An 18,480-nucleotide genomic window follows, 5' to 3' on the forward strand; every position below is an offset into this window, starting at 1 on the left:
ACATTTAGTCCCAATAAATACCTTGGAATCCTTTCAGAGATCCCCATCTGTATCCATTTGCTTTATCTCTGTGTCTATAACTTATTTTGCTCTCTCAATATTTATTTATTTTTATTTATTTTAGTCACACATTCAGATGTAGTGATGGCAGGGAGTGTAAGTGATGAAAAGTGATGAACATGATTGAAAAAACACATTCCTGGCAACCCTTTAGACAAGCATGTCCTGCTCTGCTGGCGCTGGGAGGCTCAGATTTTAGCTGTGCTGTGATGATTGGCTGCTTAATTACATATCATTCCAGATGCAGGTCTGAGAATATATTCAAACTACTGATGGGGAAACCTGCATAGCTAATGGGGGCACTATTCCTCCCACTGACACCAATGATGGGGGCACTATTCCTCCCACTAATACCAATGATTGGTGCACTATTTTTTATCTGTATCTCCAGTCCCCTGGTGATTGATAAAAAGAGAAATACAAGAGAGACTAATCTCTCTGAGTGTTGGGAGGTTAATTGGAGATAAAATGTCTGTTATTAAGGTGAGCACACAAACAAAATTCTTTAAGAAAGTATCAATTTATTATTGGTATCAGATAAAAATTAGTCGTAATACATATTTAGACTAGGGTTGTCCCGATACCCATACTAGTATTGTGAACGATTCGGGGAATTGCGCGAGTACTTGTACTCACACAAATGCTCCCGATGCCTTTGCCGATACCTGGGATGGGAGAGAGGAAGTCAGTGAGCAGGGGGCGGAGAGCAGAGCAGAGCGGTGAGCAAGTCCTCAGGCAGGTAAGCTTGCAGAGGGCAGCTGCGTCATCCATCAGCGACCGAAATCCATCACATTTGGTAACGGAAGTGACGCTCCGTGTTGCCGTTACGTTCAGTGCTTGAAAATCCAGACGCCCATCTTGGTACACCCTGCACTCGGCCACAGTATGCCAGCAGCGGACATCTTGTTACACCCAGCCCATGTAGTTCAGGCTGGGTCTACCAAAATGTCCGCTGCTGTTTTGAGGCAGAGTGTACCAAGATGGGTGTCACAGAGGCAGCATAGAAAAATATATCCTCTCATGCCCATAAGTGCCATCCAGCCAGTATCACTGCCAGCCATCAGTGCGTGCCACCTATCAGTGCTGCATATCAGTGCCACCTAATCCTATCAGTGCCCAACAGTGCTGCATATTAGTGCCTCCTCATCAGTGCCACCTATCAGTGCCAACCAGTCAGTGCCACCCATCAGTGCCCATCCATCAGTGTATGTGCCACCTATCAGTTAGTGCCACCTGTCAGTGATGCTTGATCAGTGCCAAAAAAGTATCGGTACTTGTACTCGGTCTTAAAGTGGTATCGGGACAACTCTAATTTAGACCACGAGTTGATGCATGAAATTAGATGCTTGTTTATGCAGTAGGCCAACATGTTTCACAAAATGCTTCTTCAGGGAACAGCATACATCTGATTTAATCTAGTTTATACAGGACATAAAACATGTCATCAGTATAATATCAAACAAACAGTTATAGGTTGTAATAAAGGTACAGATTTTTTTTGTCAAATAAAATTCTTTCTCTTTTTTTTTTTTTTTTTTTTCTCTTTCTCTTTATTTTTTCTCTTCTCTTCTTTCCCTTTCTCTTCTTTCCCTTTCTCTTCTTTCCCCTTCTCTTCTTTCCCCTTCTCTTCTCTTTTTTCCCTTTTCTCTTCTTTTCCCTTCTCTTCTCTTTTTTCCCTTTTCTCTTCTTTTCCCTTCTCTTCTCTTCTTTTCCCTTTCTCTTCTCTTCTCTTCTCTTCTCTTCTCTTTTTTCCCTTTCTCTTCTCTTCTCTTCTCTTCTCTTCTCTTCTCTTTTTTCCCTTTCTCTTCTTTTCTTTCCCTTTTCTCTTCTTTTCTTTCCCTTTTCTCTTCTTTTCTTTCCCTTTTCTCTTCTTTTCTTTCCCTTTTCTCTTCTTTTCTTTCCCTTTTCTCTTCTTTTCTTTCCCTTTCTCTTCTTTTCTTTCCCTTTCTCTTCTTTTCTTTCCCTTTCTCCTCTCAGTTAATTGTGTTCCTAGGGCGTGCTTGAACTATGGGAAGGCAGAGATCTGTGTTCCTGCTTTTGTATGATCACAGCCTTTCCTTCTCACAGAACGGCGATCTGGCTTGTTTACATAGGAAACGCCGTTCTGCTTGTGCCCTGAATGATCGGCGTGTCCCGGTGGACATTGTGTCAATTCTGCACTATCCTTGTGGCACCTCATTCTAAAATGTAAAAAATAAAAAACCTTAACTAACCCAGCAACATCCACACATGTAGGGCACCCAACATTAGAGGTGGTTTATTCTTCCAAAGCACACTGGTACCTTTTTTAACCACTTCCTTACTGGGCACATATACCCCTTCCTGACCAGGTGAAATTTCAGCTTCCGGCACTGCGTCGCTTTAACTGACAATTGCGCGGTCATGCAACGTGGCTCCCAAACAAAATTGACGTCCTTTTTTCCCCACAAATAGAGCTTTATTTTGGTGGTATTTGATCACCTCTGCGGTTTTTATTTTTTGCGCTATAAACAAAAATAAAGCGACAATTTTGAAAAAAAAACAATATTTTTTACTTGTTACTATAATAAATTGCCCAATTTTTAAAAAAAAAAAAAAATTTTCTCAGTCTAGGCGATACGTATTATTCTACATATTTTTGTTAAAAAAAAAAAAAAAATCGCAAGAAGCGTCTGGTTTGCGCTTACAAAATAGGGGACAGAATTATTATTTTTTATTATTTTTTTTTTACTACTAATGGCGGCGATCAGCATTTTTTTTCGTGACTGCGACATTATGGCGGAGACATCGGACACTTTTGACACATTTTTGGCGCCATTCACATTTATACAGCGATCAGTGCAATAAATATGCACTAATTACTGTATAAATGTGACTGGCATTGAAGGGGTTAACACTAGGGGGTGAGGAAGGGGTTAATGTGTACCCTGAATTGTGTTACTAACTGTGGGGGAAGGGGGGTGACTGGGGGAGGTGACCGATGCTGTGTCCCTATGTACAAGGGACACAGATCCGTCTCCTCGCTCCCCTGACAGGATGTGGAGCTCTGTGTTTACACACAGAGCTCCACGTCTTGTCCCTGTAGCCGCCGATCGCGAGTCCCTGGCGGACATCGCGGCCGCCAGGCACTCGCATCGGCATCTCAGCGATGCGGCAAGCGCGCGCGCGCCTCCACCGGACGCGCCCGCGCCGCTGGCTGCGCGCGCAGGCCGTAAAAAACACGGCCTCCCAGAGATGTAGAGCCACCCTGCGGCCGTACAAAGTCGTACGGCCGTCGGGAAGTGGTTAATATTCCAGCGTTTTCTCTTATCCGTCAGTCAGCTAATGTGACCCCAGTGCTGCCAGAGAGGGGCAAAAAAGGTTGCTGTGCAGGCACCTGATATTCTCCTTATCAACCAAGGAGGTCATTGGTAATTAGAACACTGCTGAAGGTTGTAATGGTGTGGACTGAAAACCTTTTAAATAAAAGTCAGGCTTCATCCATCCGCTGTCTTGTATACAATTTTATGGGTATAGTTCCAAGGCACCCCTGAAGAACCCTGGTTGAAAAATGCTGGTCTATGACATCAACCAGCATCTCCACCCCTTTGTTTACATTCAGTGGCCAGACGGGGAGTTTCACTCCCAGAAGCTGTGTGGACATGAATACTCAGTCTTCAGTGACGTCCCACCACTACGCCTTTATTATAATAATAATAGATTATTTTAGTAATCCCAATGTTGTTCACTGCTCCATAAATTTCCAAAATCTGTGTGTGTGTGTGTGTGTGTGTGTGTGTGTGTGTGTATATTAAGCACCTCTAGCTACAGAATTAAATATTTACCAATCCGTGTATGTTTGCTGTTCAGGATTTTAAGCTAGAAGTGACTACCGGATCTTCCTTTCCGATAGTTATGATTATGTCTTTCTGTTCTATTAGGTGCACTATGAGGTGGAGGACATTGTCAATAAGTTGGAAGAAAAAGGCCTGGGTGCCGGAAACTCCACAGAAGAGTATTTGACCTTCTTGTGGAACCTTTACCAAGTAGCAGAAAGAAATCTACTGGATACAAATAACAGTTTGGAGGCGCTGAAACGGCAACAGGCAGAAGAAATGAAAGAGGTGCGTGTACTGATGTAATCCCAGGCTTATGGGATGTAAAGATATTGAGAGAGTTGGAGGAATGTGACAAGCATCCAACCAGCCCTTGCCATATTTTCCTTTTATATAGTGATGTCCTATGATTGTCTGCTCCATCTAGTGGCCATAATGTGGTATTTTTTCAGATTGAGACATTTCAGAAAAAATACTGTTATGGCCACTGGATGGCGCTGTCGACCATAGGAAATGATTGCATTAAAGAAGGACTATTCCCACCTCCCACTTCAGTGATGTGGTGCCGGACCCTGACATCTTTGGGGAGATCTCAAACGTGCTGCTCATGCAAGACTACCAAAGACTTTGCATGACCTGGAGGCATTTTGCCAAGACGAATGAGCAGCTCCACCACCTGCAAGACTTCGGGACCTCATAGACAACTATTACAAAAGACTGCATCCTGTCATTGATGCTAAAGGGGGCAATACACAGTATTAAGAACTAAGGTGATGCAGACTTTTGAACAGGGGTAATTTATTTTGTTTAAATAGTTTAGGAGTGTGCCACTCTGTTATCACCTACAGTTGATTATGTATCCCATAAAAAATGCATGTTCATTTATGTTCTCTTTAAAAATGGTACATACTGTATATTACCAATTGTAACGGCTCTGGTGAACAGGAGTGAACCACAACTGCGTTTAGCAAAGATTTCAATGCACTTCTCTATGTGAGAATTCAGTATTGGACCCCAGGCGTCACTCCACACAAACAGGAGTTTGGGGGTTCTCTACATCATCTCTCTCTCGCATAAAGGAATGTGTTGAGCTACTAGGGGTGGACGCATCACAACATACAAAGCCTAGCATTAAAAAGATATGATTCAGGAGAACGTTCCAATGCATAACTGTATGCAAGTGATTATCAGTATTGAACCCCAGGCGTCACTCCACACAAACAGGAGTTTGGGGGTTCTCTACATCATATCACTTAAAAAACAGCAGTGCATTGGGCCACTAAGGGAGTAAGCATGAATTATCTTCACCCCTTAGCATAGAAAAGTTAAAGCGAACATGTTCAGTAACTTAGGGCATTGGCCCTCCAACAAGTAAGAAGCATGTAGTAAATATGAAAATTGGTAGCAGCTAGTATTTGCATACAAGAGGCATATATAGCTCAGCTTATTTGGAATTCTATGTTCCCTTTAAGATGTTCCACAGCAAACAGCCAAGGCACACATGTCAGTCCCAAGTAATGAGATGATGGGTTACAAACCAACGTTAAGTGCAGCACATGTTTAACAAAAATATGTGTAGCAGATCTTCCTAAAGTACTACAAGTAAAACAAGTGTTACTTATCCGTTTGCAGGGCTTGAGACATGGGATTCCGTAGTGTAGGGTGTCAGCAAGGAATTCCTCTTGGGGTGCCAGCAGCAATGGTAGCGTGGTGGTAGATAGCAAAATGGCTATATAGGCATAAAGATTCCAGGTGGGGTTGGATTGTAGCGTAGAGCAATGACAGCAGGGTAGTAGCGTGGCCGAGCTACGGCTGACAATAGAATGGCGTGTATCATACACGCCATTCTGTTTATACAAGAGCAGCACGTGTGCCGAATGCAGGTGATTGCATTCGGCACTTCAGCGTTCCAGGCTGGAACACACGCGGCGCCGGGCGATGACGTCGCTGCGCTCCAGCGTGGAACGCATTACGGCGCCAGGCGCCTATTACACCAATTCTCCAAGGAGATGCAACCCTTTGAGCATAACTGGTATCTATTTTGTTTGTATCCACATACCTATACAGTACATATGCCTTTTTTGTATTTTTTATGGCTTTTAATTATACTGTATAAGGTGGAGAGCTATGTGGCCCATATCCGGAGCCTCACCGAGGAGAGGGAGGCCCTCACCACAGACTTTGAGAAGGAAAATGTCCATCTAAGGATTGAACTTGAGAAGATTCAGTTCCAACAAGGTTAGTTCTTTGTATGTAAAAAAAATTTTTTTTTTGTACTGAAAATGCCCCCCTCGGCTTATACTCAAGTCACCTTTTTGGTCCTGATCTCCCGGGCTTTCATAGACTCCTATGTTAAACGTCAGTCTAGGCATGGGCACAGTGAGGCATGCACATTGACACAGTGAGGCATGCAGATGGACACCCGAGGCTTATACGCGAGTCAATACGTTTTCCCATTTTTTTGGTGGTAAAATTAGGTGCCTCGGGTCGGCTTATACTCGAGTATATACGGGTATATGTATAAATATACTGTATGTAAAAATGTACATATTGCTTGTCTGTCCATTCATTAAACGTTAATGAAAGGAAATTGTTCAAAGACATAGTAGGGGTTTGTTATACCAACCACATGGTTTAACTCTACCAAATGTTGTATCAGTTTTGGGAGGATGGGCCCTTTACTGCCACATATATGTTTTTATTCTCTCAGAAAATATTTGTTTTGGCTGCGTTTCTCTCAAAACTTGTCAGTGTACCATCTGTCAACTGCCATTGAGCAGCAACTAGATGACTAAATGATGTGGGAATGACGAGGTCATGTAATTTCTCCTGAACTGTGGTGCACAGTGGAATCTCAGCATTTTGAAAGACGAGCAACTTTTTGAAAAAAATTCTGACTCGGTTTGCGAGTGTCTCACAAAACAAACAGAATTCCAGCTAATGGGGTGTGCAGTACCGCGTTTAGCCTGAGGTGTGGGGGCGCCGGAGCTGATCTGAGCCATTCGGAAATACAAAATTACCGGGTGTTTCCAAGGCTTTCCGAGGGTTTCCAAGGTCAGCCGAGCTGTCCCGGGCCTTTCCGAATGTTTCCGAGGCTCTACGGCGCCCCTCGCCTCTGGCCACATGTGGTATTGCATGCCATTGAAGTCAATGCGGAACAAATTAATTTTGTTTCCATTGACTTCTATGGGGAAACTCGCTTTGATATGCGAGTGCTTTCGATTACGAGAATTCTCCTGGAACGGATTATGCTCGCAGTCCAAGGTTCCACTGTATTATTAAAAAGTAGCACTCCTCTGAATAAACTGACATTTAGTTGCTAATTTTTCATGTTTTGGCATAATTTCAGAATCGCAGTTGAAGGAAGTTGAAGAGATGCTGGATCAAGAAGGCTTGAGTGAGATCTCCCAAAGCAGCCCCAGTGAGCAGGTGGCCTATCTGCTGGTGGAAAGGGCCACACTTCTGGAAAAGCTGGAGGCCCTGGAGCTAAAGCTGGACTCCCGCTCAGAGAACCTGAGCAGTGAGAAGCGACAGGTATAGTTGCTGGGGCGGTGTTACAATTTTTTTGGGTTTTCTGGTTCAGAATTATTCCCACCAAAAAAACGTAGGCTATCCCACTTATTAATGATCGACATGTCACAATAGGTCTCCCCATCTTTTGACTTTTAGTTCCTCAGTGGCTAGAGTGGACCATGAGAGAACCAGAAGATTATGTCATATACTTGGTGTACAGTATATTCCATAGCAACAGTAAGATTATTTTATTTTCTGTAACTTGTCTAAACCAACTGTCTATATAGAATAGGGGCAGTGAGGGTGCAAAGTCTCCTAGTATGAGACTAAACATGAACAGTAAAGGGGCCAGTTTCCAAGTCGAGGCTAGATGAGTTAAGGCCAAAACTCACAGGGCCTTAAAGCGGGAGTGCACCCGAAATTTTTTTTTTAACATTAGATTGATTTTGTCAAGGGAAATCGGGTGTTCTTTTTTAAATCGAAGCAGTACTTACCGTTTTAGAGATAGATCTTCTCCGCCGCTTTCGGGTATGGTCTTCGGGACTGGGCGTTCCTATTTGATTGACAGGCTTCCGACGGTCGCATACATCACGTCACGAGTAGCCGAAAGAAGCCGAACGTCGGCGCGGCTCTATACGGTGCCTGCGCACCAACGTTTGGCTACTTTCGGAAAATCGTGACGCAATGTATGCGACCGTCGGAAGCCTGTCAATCAACTAGGAACGCCCATACCCGGAAGCGGCAGAGAAGATGTATCTCTAAAACGGTAAGTACTGCTTCGATTGTAAAAAAAAAACCTGATTCCCCTTGACAAAATGAGCCTCAATCTAATGTTAAAAAAAAAAGGTTTTTGGGTGAACCTCCACTTTAAGATGGCAGGCATGGGTTGGAGGCCAAGAGCGGGTAGATGCAAGTCCATTTGGAGACAACGTTGTAAATATTTAATTATGCTTTTTAAATCCATGCAAATGTATGTTGTCAAGTAGTTATATACTATAGTTTGTGTATAATTTTTCTGTTTGCCTTTCTGTGTGTTTCCAATTTGTTCTTAACTTGTTCGGGAACTCCTATGGAGACCTCTTTGCAAAGGAGTTCCCATCTCTGCCCTTTTGTTGCTCGTTGGTGAACTCCTTTTGGAAATATTAGTGACCTGGCTGTCTCAGATTTTAATACTTGCCGAGTTGATGAACTTTAAGTAGACCAACTCTACAATTTCTTATGTTGTAACAAAGGTCACAACTGCATATTAATGCATCACTAGTGTGTCTGGAATGTGGTTTCTGCCTTTTTAACTTCTGGGAGTACCAAGACCTAAGTAGAAATCGGCAAATTGACAATATGCTTACCACATGTCAGAAACCAAGAATCAGACCGAGACAGAAGTACAGTTAAATCACACTATTATAATAATAATAATAATAATAATAATAAGATAAACAGATTAAGCGTAGTCAAACCAGAGTTCAGGAACCAGATTAGATAGTCGGCCAAGCCAAATGTCAGAGAACCAGAGATAAACATAGTAGAACAGCAAGCAGGATCTGGAGCCAGAAGGAACGTCGGCCAAGCAAGTCTTCAACAGGAACGCAGAAGATGGTCTCTGTTATGTTGACCAAGGCGAAGGCAGAGAGCAACTGAGCTGGAAGGCTTAGGTAGGCAGAAAGGGAAAACGGAACCAGGCGCCCTGATGGGAATAGTTCACCGCTGGTGTGAGAAACCATTCATCAAAGGAACTATAACTGAAATCCTTTTTTTATGTGTACTTAAACCTGTATGTACGTGCTAAGAATACATTGCCAGTTAGAATAGTTAATAGTGTTATAATTGACACTTATTCAGAGAATGGTGTTGAGTTACAGCTAATGGTTGTGTTTTGCAGGATGAATTGGAACAAATTCATCGGACATTGGAGGAGGAACTCTATCAGCAACATGAATCCATGAGACGGACCAAGGAAAACCTGAACAAGGTAGATTCTTATCCCTAGAACAATGCAGAATATCCAATTTCTTGGCGTATCTAAGCGGGAGAGGGTTTAACCACCTTAAAATAATTTTATGTATAAAGGGAACCTGTCATTAGGATAAGCTTTGTAAAGTTTTCTTAAGGGAAGTCCTAAAATGATGACAGAACACTAGGCAGTTCTTGCAGACAAAGCCATGTCTGACCTCTCAAGTAGTAAGCAACTTTGGAGGCCAAAGGACTCAAGATTTAACAGGATTATATCTACACCTCTTCATCCATGGTCCTGAAATTGGCACGTGGCAGTGTATAAATATTCAGGAGCATGGCTGGTACTGTCTTTGACTAACGGCCCACTCAGCCGGTTTGAAAGTAGTGGATGTCTTCTTTTCAGCTGGCCAGTGGAAAGAATGCAACACATCTAACTAAAATGGCAAAGTACCAAATGTCCCCATGCATTATGGATTCTAAGTGCAAAATATATTTTATTTTTATTTTATTTACCCAATGAATTTGTTAATCTGTGCACTTCTGGTTTGCGATTCTTGATCTAGTTGATGTGGGGAGGGACCCTTGTTCTTTGTGTGAGAAGCGTGGTCTCATTGCTGCTTCCAAGAAGAGCATAAACACTGCTGACAAGGGGACAGGCTTTTCTACTGAAGCTGTGGTTGTCTTTCTAAAGAGAATGAACTGTAGGACTTTGTAGAGAATGTTTGTGTTCATGCATCTGGGATGTTTGTAGCTTAAGGCCCCTTTTACACTATTGCGACTTCACATCGATTTCGTGTCCGCGATTTTAGGGTATGCCTGTGTAAGTGGCATCAAAATCGGACCAAAGTAGTGCAGGGACTACATTGAAGTCGGAACGACTTGAAGTCTTACTAATATACATGGTTGTCATTGGAAATCAAGGGAAACGACTTGTCATGTTACTTTGCCATCACAAATCATAGGACAAGTCATGCAAGTGTGAAAGGGGCCTTAATGGGTAACTACACTTTTATGGATAAAACTAATAAAAAATATAGCGTATACAATTGCTACACAAGCTGTCTAAGGGTTTTTTTTTTACAAAAAAATTACCTTTTTTCAATCTGCAGTGATATATAATTTTTTTTTTTTTTAATTCAATGCAATATGGCCAACTGGAGAAGTTCTGTACACAGTTGGTGTACAGGACACCCTAGGAAATGCCATGTCCTGCTTGTGTGATTTGAAGAGGTTTGCTGGGAATCAGAGTCATTCACACCACATTCCTTGTATATACATAGTAGATCAAGAGCCAAGGAATTTGGTATTTTTTAGGGTGGCAAAACACAATAAAACTATTTTTTATATAAAAAAATCTAAATTTTATTTGAGAAATATTATTGTCAAACTTGGGCATACAATACATAAACGGATGCAACTGATTGGGTTGCCACAAAGATGCCTTCTTCAGGAGAGCTTAGTATCAGGCACTGTACATCTGGTCACTATAGATCAGAAATTAAACATAAATTTAGACAAGGAAGAAACTTGTGTTTCATTTCTGATCTATAGTGAACATATGTACAGTGCCTGATATTAAGCTCTCCTGAAGAAGCCATTGTTGCGAAACATGTAGAGACCCAATCGGTTGCATCTGTTTATGTAGTGTATGGCTAATTTTGACAATAATTCTTAGATAAAATGTTGAAAACTTCTTTTTTTATATACAATTGATTGTGCTTTGGCACCCTAAAAATCCAAATTCCTTGGTTCTTGATCTACTATGCTTGTGTGATTGGTTCACAGATTGTCCCAGAAGTCTACACTGAGTTGCAATCAAATTTTAGGCATCCTCTGCAATTTCAGCTTTGCTGAGATACTCCACAAGGGTTAATTAATTCTAAAGGGATGCAGACCCTGTAGCTTTTCTTACTAGAACACTGAGGGTGCACCTGGTGTTTTAATGAATCGGACCCTCTTATTTAGGATCAATCTGCAAAGAACATAGTAAAACAAACACGGAGCACATTTCAGAGCAACAAAAAGTGTGGGAATTGGCTACACAGGTTGGTAAAAATCCCTGCAATGTACATTGATCACCCAGAGGAGAAGGGGTGTGTGTGTGTGTGTTTTTTTTTTTTTTTTTTATTAACAAAAATGGAGATGCTCTTTAATGTCTGCACAAGCAGTACTTTGTTACTAACAAACATAATTTTACAAACATAATTTTACCTACAAAAGGGTGTTTCCATAACAAAAAGTAGACAGGAGGCCATTGCTACAGTAAGTCCCCTACATATTAACATTCAATATTCAAAACTTTCACAGATGCGAAAATGTGTCCAATTCTGTAAATTGGGCTGAACGAAAAAAAAACCTGACAGATCGCCATACCAACACAAACAATGTTGGTGCAGCGATCTTGCATGCTGTGCCTTTGTTCAGACGGGGAGTTCCCCCGCCAGAACACACTGATCAGCACTGGCAGCCATTGTCTGAAAGCGTTGATCTGTGCTGGACTTATGAATACGTTGAACTTATGAACGAGCTCCCAGAACAGAACTTATTCTTAAGTAGGGGACTTACTGTTATTCACTTTATATTTTAAATTGCTGAAGTTTGTCATTTCTTCTTTTTTTATGTTCTTGAAGAATAATGATATAAAATGTTTCTTCCTAAAGGAGCCCCTGTCCTCAGTACAGAAACCCTGGAAGAAGTTGTTTGGGACACGTAAAAATGACTGTTCAGTATGTTAAAGTTACTTCATGCTTTCTGATATATCTAACTATATAAATAACACTCAAAGTTGTTGTCTGTCCTGCTAACAATTCAATGTACTAACCATATAACAGTCTATCATTAAAGGGCCATCACTTCAAAAGTGATATGTTACTTTTGGGTCACTGAGGCATAGTTCTTGCCACTGTTTCCACTCGATGTGGGGTTTGGAATATTTCTTCCCAATTTTGGTTAAATAAAGTGCTTCATTTTTTATTTTATATTTTCCTCCAATGCCTTTCTACAGCTTTTTCACTGTATTTGCTCTACAACGTACACTTACAATTCATAGGTCACATTTTAGACCCTATCACTCACCACCAGGTGTTTTTTTTTTTTTTTTTTATTCATTGAAGTGTATTTTTTCCCAAAAAATTGCGTTTGCAAGACCACTGTGCAAATACAGTGTGACATAAAATATTGCAACAATCTCCATTTTATTCCCTAGGGTCTCTGCTAAAAAAATATCTATAATGTTTGGGTGTTCCAAGTAATATTCTAACAAGAAAATCAGATTGTTAAATTCAGATTTTTATTGTAAGAAGCAAGTGTCAGAAAAAGGGTTATGCCGCGTACACACACCCGTTTTTCATGACGAGAAAAATGCAATTTTTTAAATTGGTCGCGTGTATGCTCCAGAGCATTTTTCTCGACGAGAAAAATGCCCGAATTTTTTATTTATTTTTTAGAACCTGCTCTATTTTTTTTCTTCGTTTTTTCATGTTGTTCGTTTTGACGTCGTGAAAACGGTCATGTGTACCCTTTTAATGACGGGGGAAAAAACTTGCATTTTCAGATGCAAGTTATGAGATGGGGAAATTGGCAAAAGCAACCCAAAGGGTGGCGCCATTTGAATGGAACTTCCCCTTTATAGGGCCGTAGTACGTGTTGTACGTCACCACGCTCGAGCATTTTTTTTCACGAACGTGTGTATGCAAGGCAGGCTTGAGAGGATTTACACACTGAAGTTTTATCCCTTTGATCTAAGAAGGAAAAGTTACAATGTTTCTACTTCTCTACTAGCACAGGCAATGTTGTTAAAAACTTGGCGGACTGCCAAAGTGAACAGAGAAGTCTCTACACTTATATGAAAGAATCGGGAAACTCTGCAATCGAGATTGTGAGGGAGGTTGAATCGAGATCGCGATATTATTATTTTTTTATTTTTTTTTAAACGATTAATTGTGCAGCTCTAAAACGCGGGCGATCCAAGTATCAATCCTTGAAAAAGAAACGCCTTTGGGCAGACCTATGTCTTTAGCCAACTCCTGTAGTCTGACGAGCTGTAGGATGTTGGCCATTGCCATAAGAAGATGACCAAACGTGTAACCCACCATCAAAATGTCAAAGGATGTCTTTCAGGCCATCTGACAGCCTAGATATAAGCTCTTAGGTGAACTAAGTTTTATGCATATGCCTATAGAGGGAGAGTAGTGGAGGCACTTAAACACTTGGTGGTGGATTATCTTGGAGGGGAATTTTTTTTTTTTCGGGCTACCTGTTTCATTGTCGTATTCCTATAGTTCTTACAGCCAGCAGTTTCTGGTGCAAATTTGTCAGCAAATCCAGCCAAAAACAACTCGCCATCTCTAGGAGCATAGAATCTAATAACCCAAGCAACTTTTTAAGTGAAAAGCGTCACTTATCTTTATTTGGCCACTTTGACTTACGCCGGCCATAAACATGGCAGTTTGGTAGAGTGATGGAACATTCGATTCCATCATTTGTCAAAATTGCAAAGCAGTCAAAGACTTAAAAAGTTAATCAATGGCAAGGAGATCGAATTGACATTTTCCTCATCAACCCCAGCAGAAAAATCAAATCACTTTTTGAATATTTTTTTTCTTTTTTAAAGCTGAACTTCAAGCACATCACCAAGCTAAAAACAAATAGCCCACTGAATGTCACAGTCCCGCTAAAAATCGTAAATCGCTGCCATTGCCAGTAGAAACGATAAAAAAAAAAATAAGTCCCTAAATCTATCCCATAGTTTGTAGATGTGATAACTTGTGCGCAAACCAAGTATACACCTATTGTGATTTATTTTTTTACCAAAAATATGTAGAAGAATATATATGGGCTTAAACTGATGAATACTTTTTGTATTTGTTTTTTTGTTTTAAAAAAAATTATATATAGATAGATAATCGGAAAGTAAAACCTTCTTTTTTTTTTTTGTGTTTGTTTTTTTTTTTTTTCAAATTGTCGATTTTTTGTTTATAGCACAAAAAATAAAAACCGCAAAGGTGATCAAATACCACCAAAAAGCTCTATTTGTGGGGAACAAAAGGACATCAATTTTGTTTGGGTACAACGTCGCACGACCGCACAATTGTCAGTTAAAGCCACGCAGTGCCGTATCGCACAAAATGGCCTGGTCTGGAAGTGGGTAAATCCTTTCCTGGACTGAAGTGGTTTAAAATTAACCATTTTCTGGTGGACAATTGAACACCTGGGTGGTCGATTCTTGCAATTACTAGCAATCATAATTGTGGTAGATGGAAAGTGGTGGAATTTGTTGGCCACATATGATGCAATTTACTTTCTTTCAACCAAGGTTTAAAGGAAAGAAAATTGCTCTATTCCACCATCAGCACAGTCAGTCTAAATCCCTCTCACTGCACTATTGTAGTATTCTGTATGACAGCCGGAGGTTTCCCTGCCATCAGAATGCAATGACCACTGCTGGCAGCTATAGCCTCCAACAGTGATTGTAAGGAGGAAAAAAAATACAGGTTGGTTTACTGAAATGTAATTAATAGATCAACGTCAGTACAACCAGCCTGCCCATAGATGATCGAGATTTCGATCCACTTCAGTACAACCAGCCTGCCCATATATGGATCAAGATTTCGATCCACTTTAGTACAACCAGCCTGCCCATAGATGGATCAAGATTTCGATCCGTCTTTGGCTGGCTTAAATTGCCATGTGTATGGCCAGCTATAGAAGCAAAAGCGCCCTTCAAAACGGGTCATCCCAAATATTTTTCAACATTCTTTCCTAATAATTTTTCCCACAAAACCCTTTGATCGTGGCAAGATTTAGCGTGTACTCGATTAAATACACTAAACAGGGATATCGCTGATGAAAGATGTATTTGATGCTGTGCCAGACCTTCCTTGAATGTAAGGTGATCTATTGAGGGACATGACTGCACACAGGTGTCATGTTAACCATTCAGTCCTGTGAGGGATCTCGCATACAAGTCACGTTTTTCGTTTTTTTGATTAAAAGGTGTGAAAGGCTGCGGTGGGCATGCAAAATTAAATCTGTCATCTGATGAAGGCATGTTTGCACGTGCAAGCCTCATTTCACACATAATAATATACGTTGTAGATTAATATCTTCATTCTGGAAACTGCTGATTATTAATGGGCTGCAACAGGCAGATGTCCCTGGCTATTGTGTCTGATGGGAGGTCAGGTGGCTGCTATAAAAAAGCAGTTTTTTATATTTATTTAAATTTTTATATATACATACAGTCCTGATCAAAAGTTTAAGACAACTTGAAAAATGGCAAAAAATCATATTTTACATTGTTGGATCTTAACAAGGTTCCAAGTAGAGCTTCAACATGCAACAAGAAGAAATGAGAGTGAGACAAAACATTGTTTGAGCATTCAATTTAATGAAAACAACAAATAAACTGAAACAGGCTGTTTTTCAGCTGATCAAAAGTTTAGGACCACACCTCCAAAAAAAACAAAACCCCCCCAAAACAGAAATCCAACTTCCAAACATGAACTCGGTAATGAGTAGCTCCGCCGTTATTTTATTGTTGATCACTTCAAAAATTTGTTTCGGCATGCTTGATGCCTCACGTTTCCATGAGGTGAGTGGGAACATTTCTCCAAGTGGTGAAGACAGTCGCACGAAGGCCATCTACTGTCTGGAACTGTTGTCCATTTTTGTAAACTTCCCTTGCCATCCATCCCCAAAGGTTCTCAATTGGATTTAGATCAGGGGAACACGCAGGATGGGAAAAAAAGAGTGATGTTATTCTCCTGGAAGAAGTCCCTTGTCCTGCGGGCATTGTGTACTGTAGCGTTGTCCTGTTGAAAAACCCAGTCGTTACCACACAGACGAGGGCCCTCAGTCATGAGGAATGCTCTCTACAACATCTGGACATAGGTAGCGGCCGTTTGACGCCCCTGGACTTCCTGAAGCTCCATTGTTCCACTGAAGGAAAAAGCACCCCAGGCCATTATGGCGCCCCCTCCACTGTGGCGCGTAGAAAACATCTCAGGTGGGATCTGCTTGTCATGCAAGTAACATTGGAAACCATCAGGACCATCAAGGTTACATTTTTTCTCATCAGAGAATAAAACTTTCTTCCACCTTGAATGTCCCATGTTTGGTGCTCTCTTGCAAAGTCCAAATGAGCAGTTCTGTGGCGTTCAAGGAGACGAGGTTTTTGAAGACGTTTTTTGTTTTTGAAGCCCTTCAGTCTCGGATGCCGTCTGATGGTTATGGGGCTGCAGTCAGCACCAGTGAGGGCCTTCATTTGGGTCGAGGATCGTCCAGTGTCTTGATGAGAGACCCTGCTTATGCAGTTCAGCAACCCGACCACGTTCAAAAAGGGAAAGATTTTTGTCTTTGCCATCACAACGTGTGACTACCTGATGGAAAATGACAATGAAACATCTGCATTGGCTTTTAACCATTTAAGGACCGAGCTTATTTTTTATACTTGGTGTTTACAAGTTAAAATCTATTTATTTATTTTTTTGCTAGAAAATTACTTGGAACCCCCAAACATTATATATAATTTTTCAGACACCCTAGAGCACAGGTGTCAAACACAAGGCCCGCAAACCAAATCCGGCCCTTCAGGCTATTTTATGTGGCCCTCGCACCTCTCCTGCAGCTGCCAGAGAGCTCCAGCCCTTCTCCAGACCCTTACATTCTGCTTTCAAGCAATGCATCCAGCTTCTTTTCAGCAGCATAAAGTAAGGGGGGTGCACTGTGATGTAAGGGAGAGTAAGGGACTCAACTTCTGATGGTGGGGAGGCTCTTGACATCTAATGTAAGGGGAGGGGATGCGCTGGACATCTAATCTTACAGATACAATCGGCCCTTTTGAGGACAATCCTAATGCTGATGCAGCCCATGATGAAATTGAGTTGACGCCCTAGAGAATAAAATGACAGTTGTTGCAATACTTTATGTCACACCGTATTTGCACAGCGGTCTTACAAACCCATTGCAATGCATGAATCTATCTATCTATCTATGGTAATAGAGCGGTGCAGGAGACAGGGGGCCACGCTCCTGCGCCCTTTATGGACGCACTGCCACTGGTTGAGGCATTTATAGGTTGCTCTTCATATAGGTACAATACAGAGTAGGAACACATCACTGGCCCCTTAACTGGCTTCATGGACAGGCAAGGCATGGGCCCATCAGTCCCATGTGCCTGCGCAGATAATTAGGACACCTTCTGTTTTGTCTTGGCTTGGCTTCCAGAAAAGAACATTCAGAATGGTAATGGTAAGACCATCCAGGAAAGCTTCCAGGAAATCAGAAACGTTTATTAATGATGCCATTTCTATTGTTCTATAGACATTTGATGAAGAGCTGGAAAAAGAGAAAAAAATGAGGGAGTGCATGGAAAGGGATCTGAACGAAGCTGCCCAGAGGCTGACAATGGCCCATGACGAAATCCGCAAGCTGACTGATGAATTGCTCATTAAGAAAAAGGAAATTAATGAGCTTGGTAATTTGGGACTATTGTAATCTTGTGTTTTGTAGGGTTTTCTTTTCTCTACAGACATGGACAAAGGCCAAATCTCATATGTTGGTCTTTTGTGACTGCTGTGATGTTAAACAGGCCTTCTATAGGTATATCTCATTGACTGTGGTCTCCACTGTGACCATAACCACAGCAAATCAGGTTTCGTCTCTTGCTCCTACTTTGTAACATAAATGTAAACTATTGTAAACTCTGTACTGATCACTCACTCTGTTTATTCAGAAAAGTAAGGGGCCGGTAAATTACATATTTACAGGTCCCTTCTCCTGGGCAGCAGATGGAAGGAGAACCTGGTCAGGAGGGGCGGTGGGGATGGCATTTACTGGAACCAATCCCCTGTATTTTCCTCCTTCAGCAGCTGAGTGCTGATGGAAAGGGGAGGAGGAGAAAACGGCTTTCAGCTGCTGCAGGAGGAAAATACAGGGAATCGGTTTGAGTAAATGCCGCTCGCACTCCTCCAGGTTACGGGGTTGGCAAGGAAGAGACGAATTTCTACCTGTCAATGACCTGATCAAAGGGTTGATTGCGATTAATGGGTTGACCACCCGTGATTTAGATTGACTTTAAATTGGAAATCTGGACATTCGAATAAATGTAATTATTGTAGAGAGACATGTAGACAAACACACTCTGTGAATGAATTTATAG

At 41.4% G+C, this 18,480-nt stretch overlaps 1 protein-coding gene across 2 annotated transcripts in view; it reads left to right on the forward strand.

Annotated features, from left to right (window-relative positions):
* The window catches only part of CCDC30 (coiled-coil domain containing 30), a 99,915-nt gene that overhangs the window by 11,148 nt on the left and 70,287 nt on the right, over positions 1 to 18,480 (forward strand). The window contains exons 2-7 of one of the 2 annotated variants that reach the window (XM_040326277.1): positions 3,960 to 4,142; positions 5,972 to 6,092; positions 7,204 to 7,388; positions 9,247 to 9,336; positions 11,981 to 12,046; positions 17,643 to 17,796. In XM_040326277.1, coding sequence (XP_040182211.1) covers positions 3,960 to 4,142; positions 5,972 to 6,092; positions 7,204 to 7,388; positions 9,247 to 9,336; positions 11,981 to 12,046; positions 17,643 to 17,796 — 799 coding nt within the window. The remainder of the gene's footprint in view (positions 1 to 3,959; positions 4,143 to 5,971; positions 6,093 to 7,203; positions 7,389 to 9,246; positions 9,337 to 11,980; positions 12,047 to 17,642; positions 17,797 to 18,480) is intronic. The other variant, XM_040326278.1, reaches the window with a different exon arrangement.

This window comes from Rana temporaria, chromosome 10 (assembly GCF_905171775.1).
Source record: "Rana temporaria chromosome 10, aRanTem1.1, whole genome shotgun sequence".
Lineage (NCBI taxonomy): Eukaryota > Metazoa > Chordata > Amphibia > Anura > Ranidae > Rana > Rana temporaria.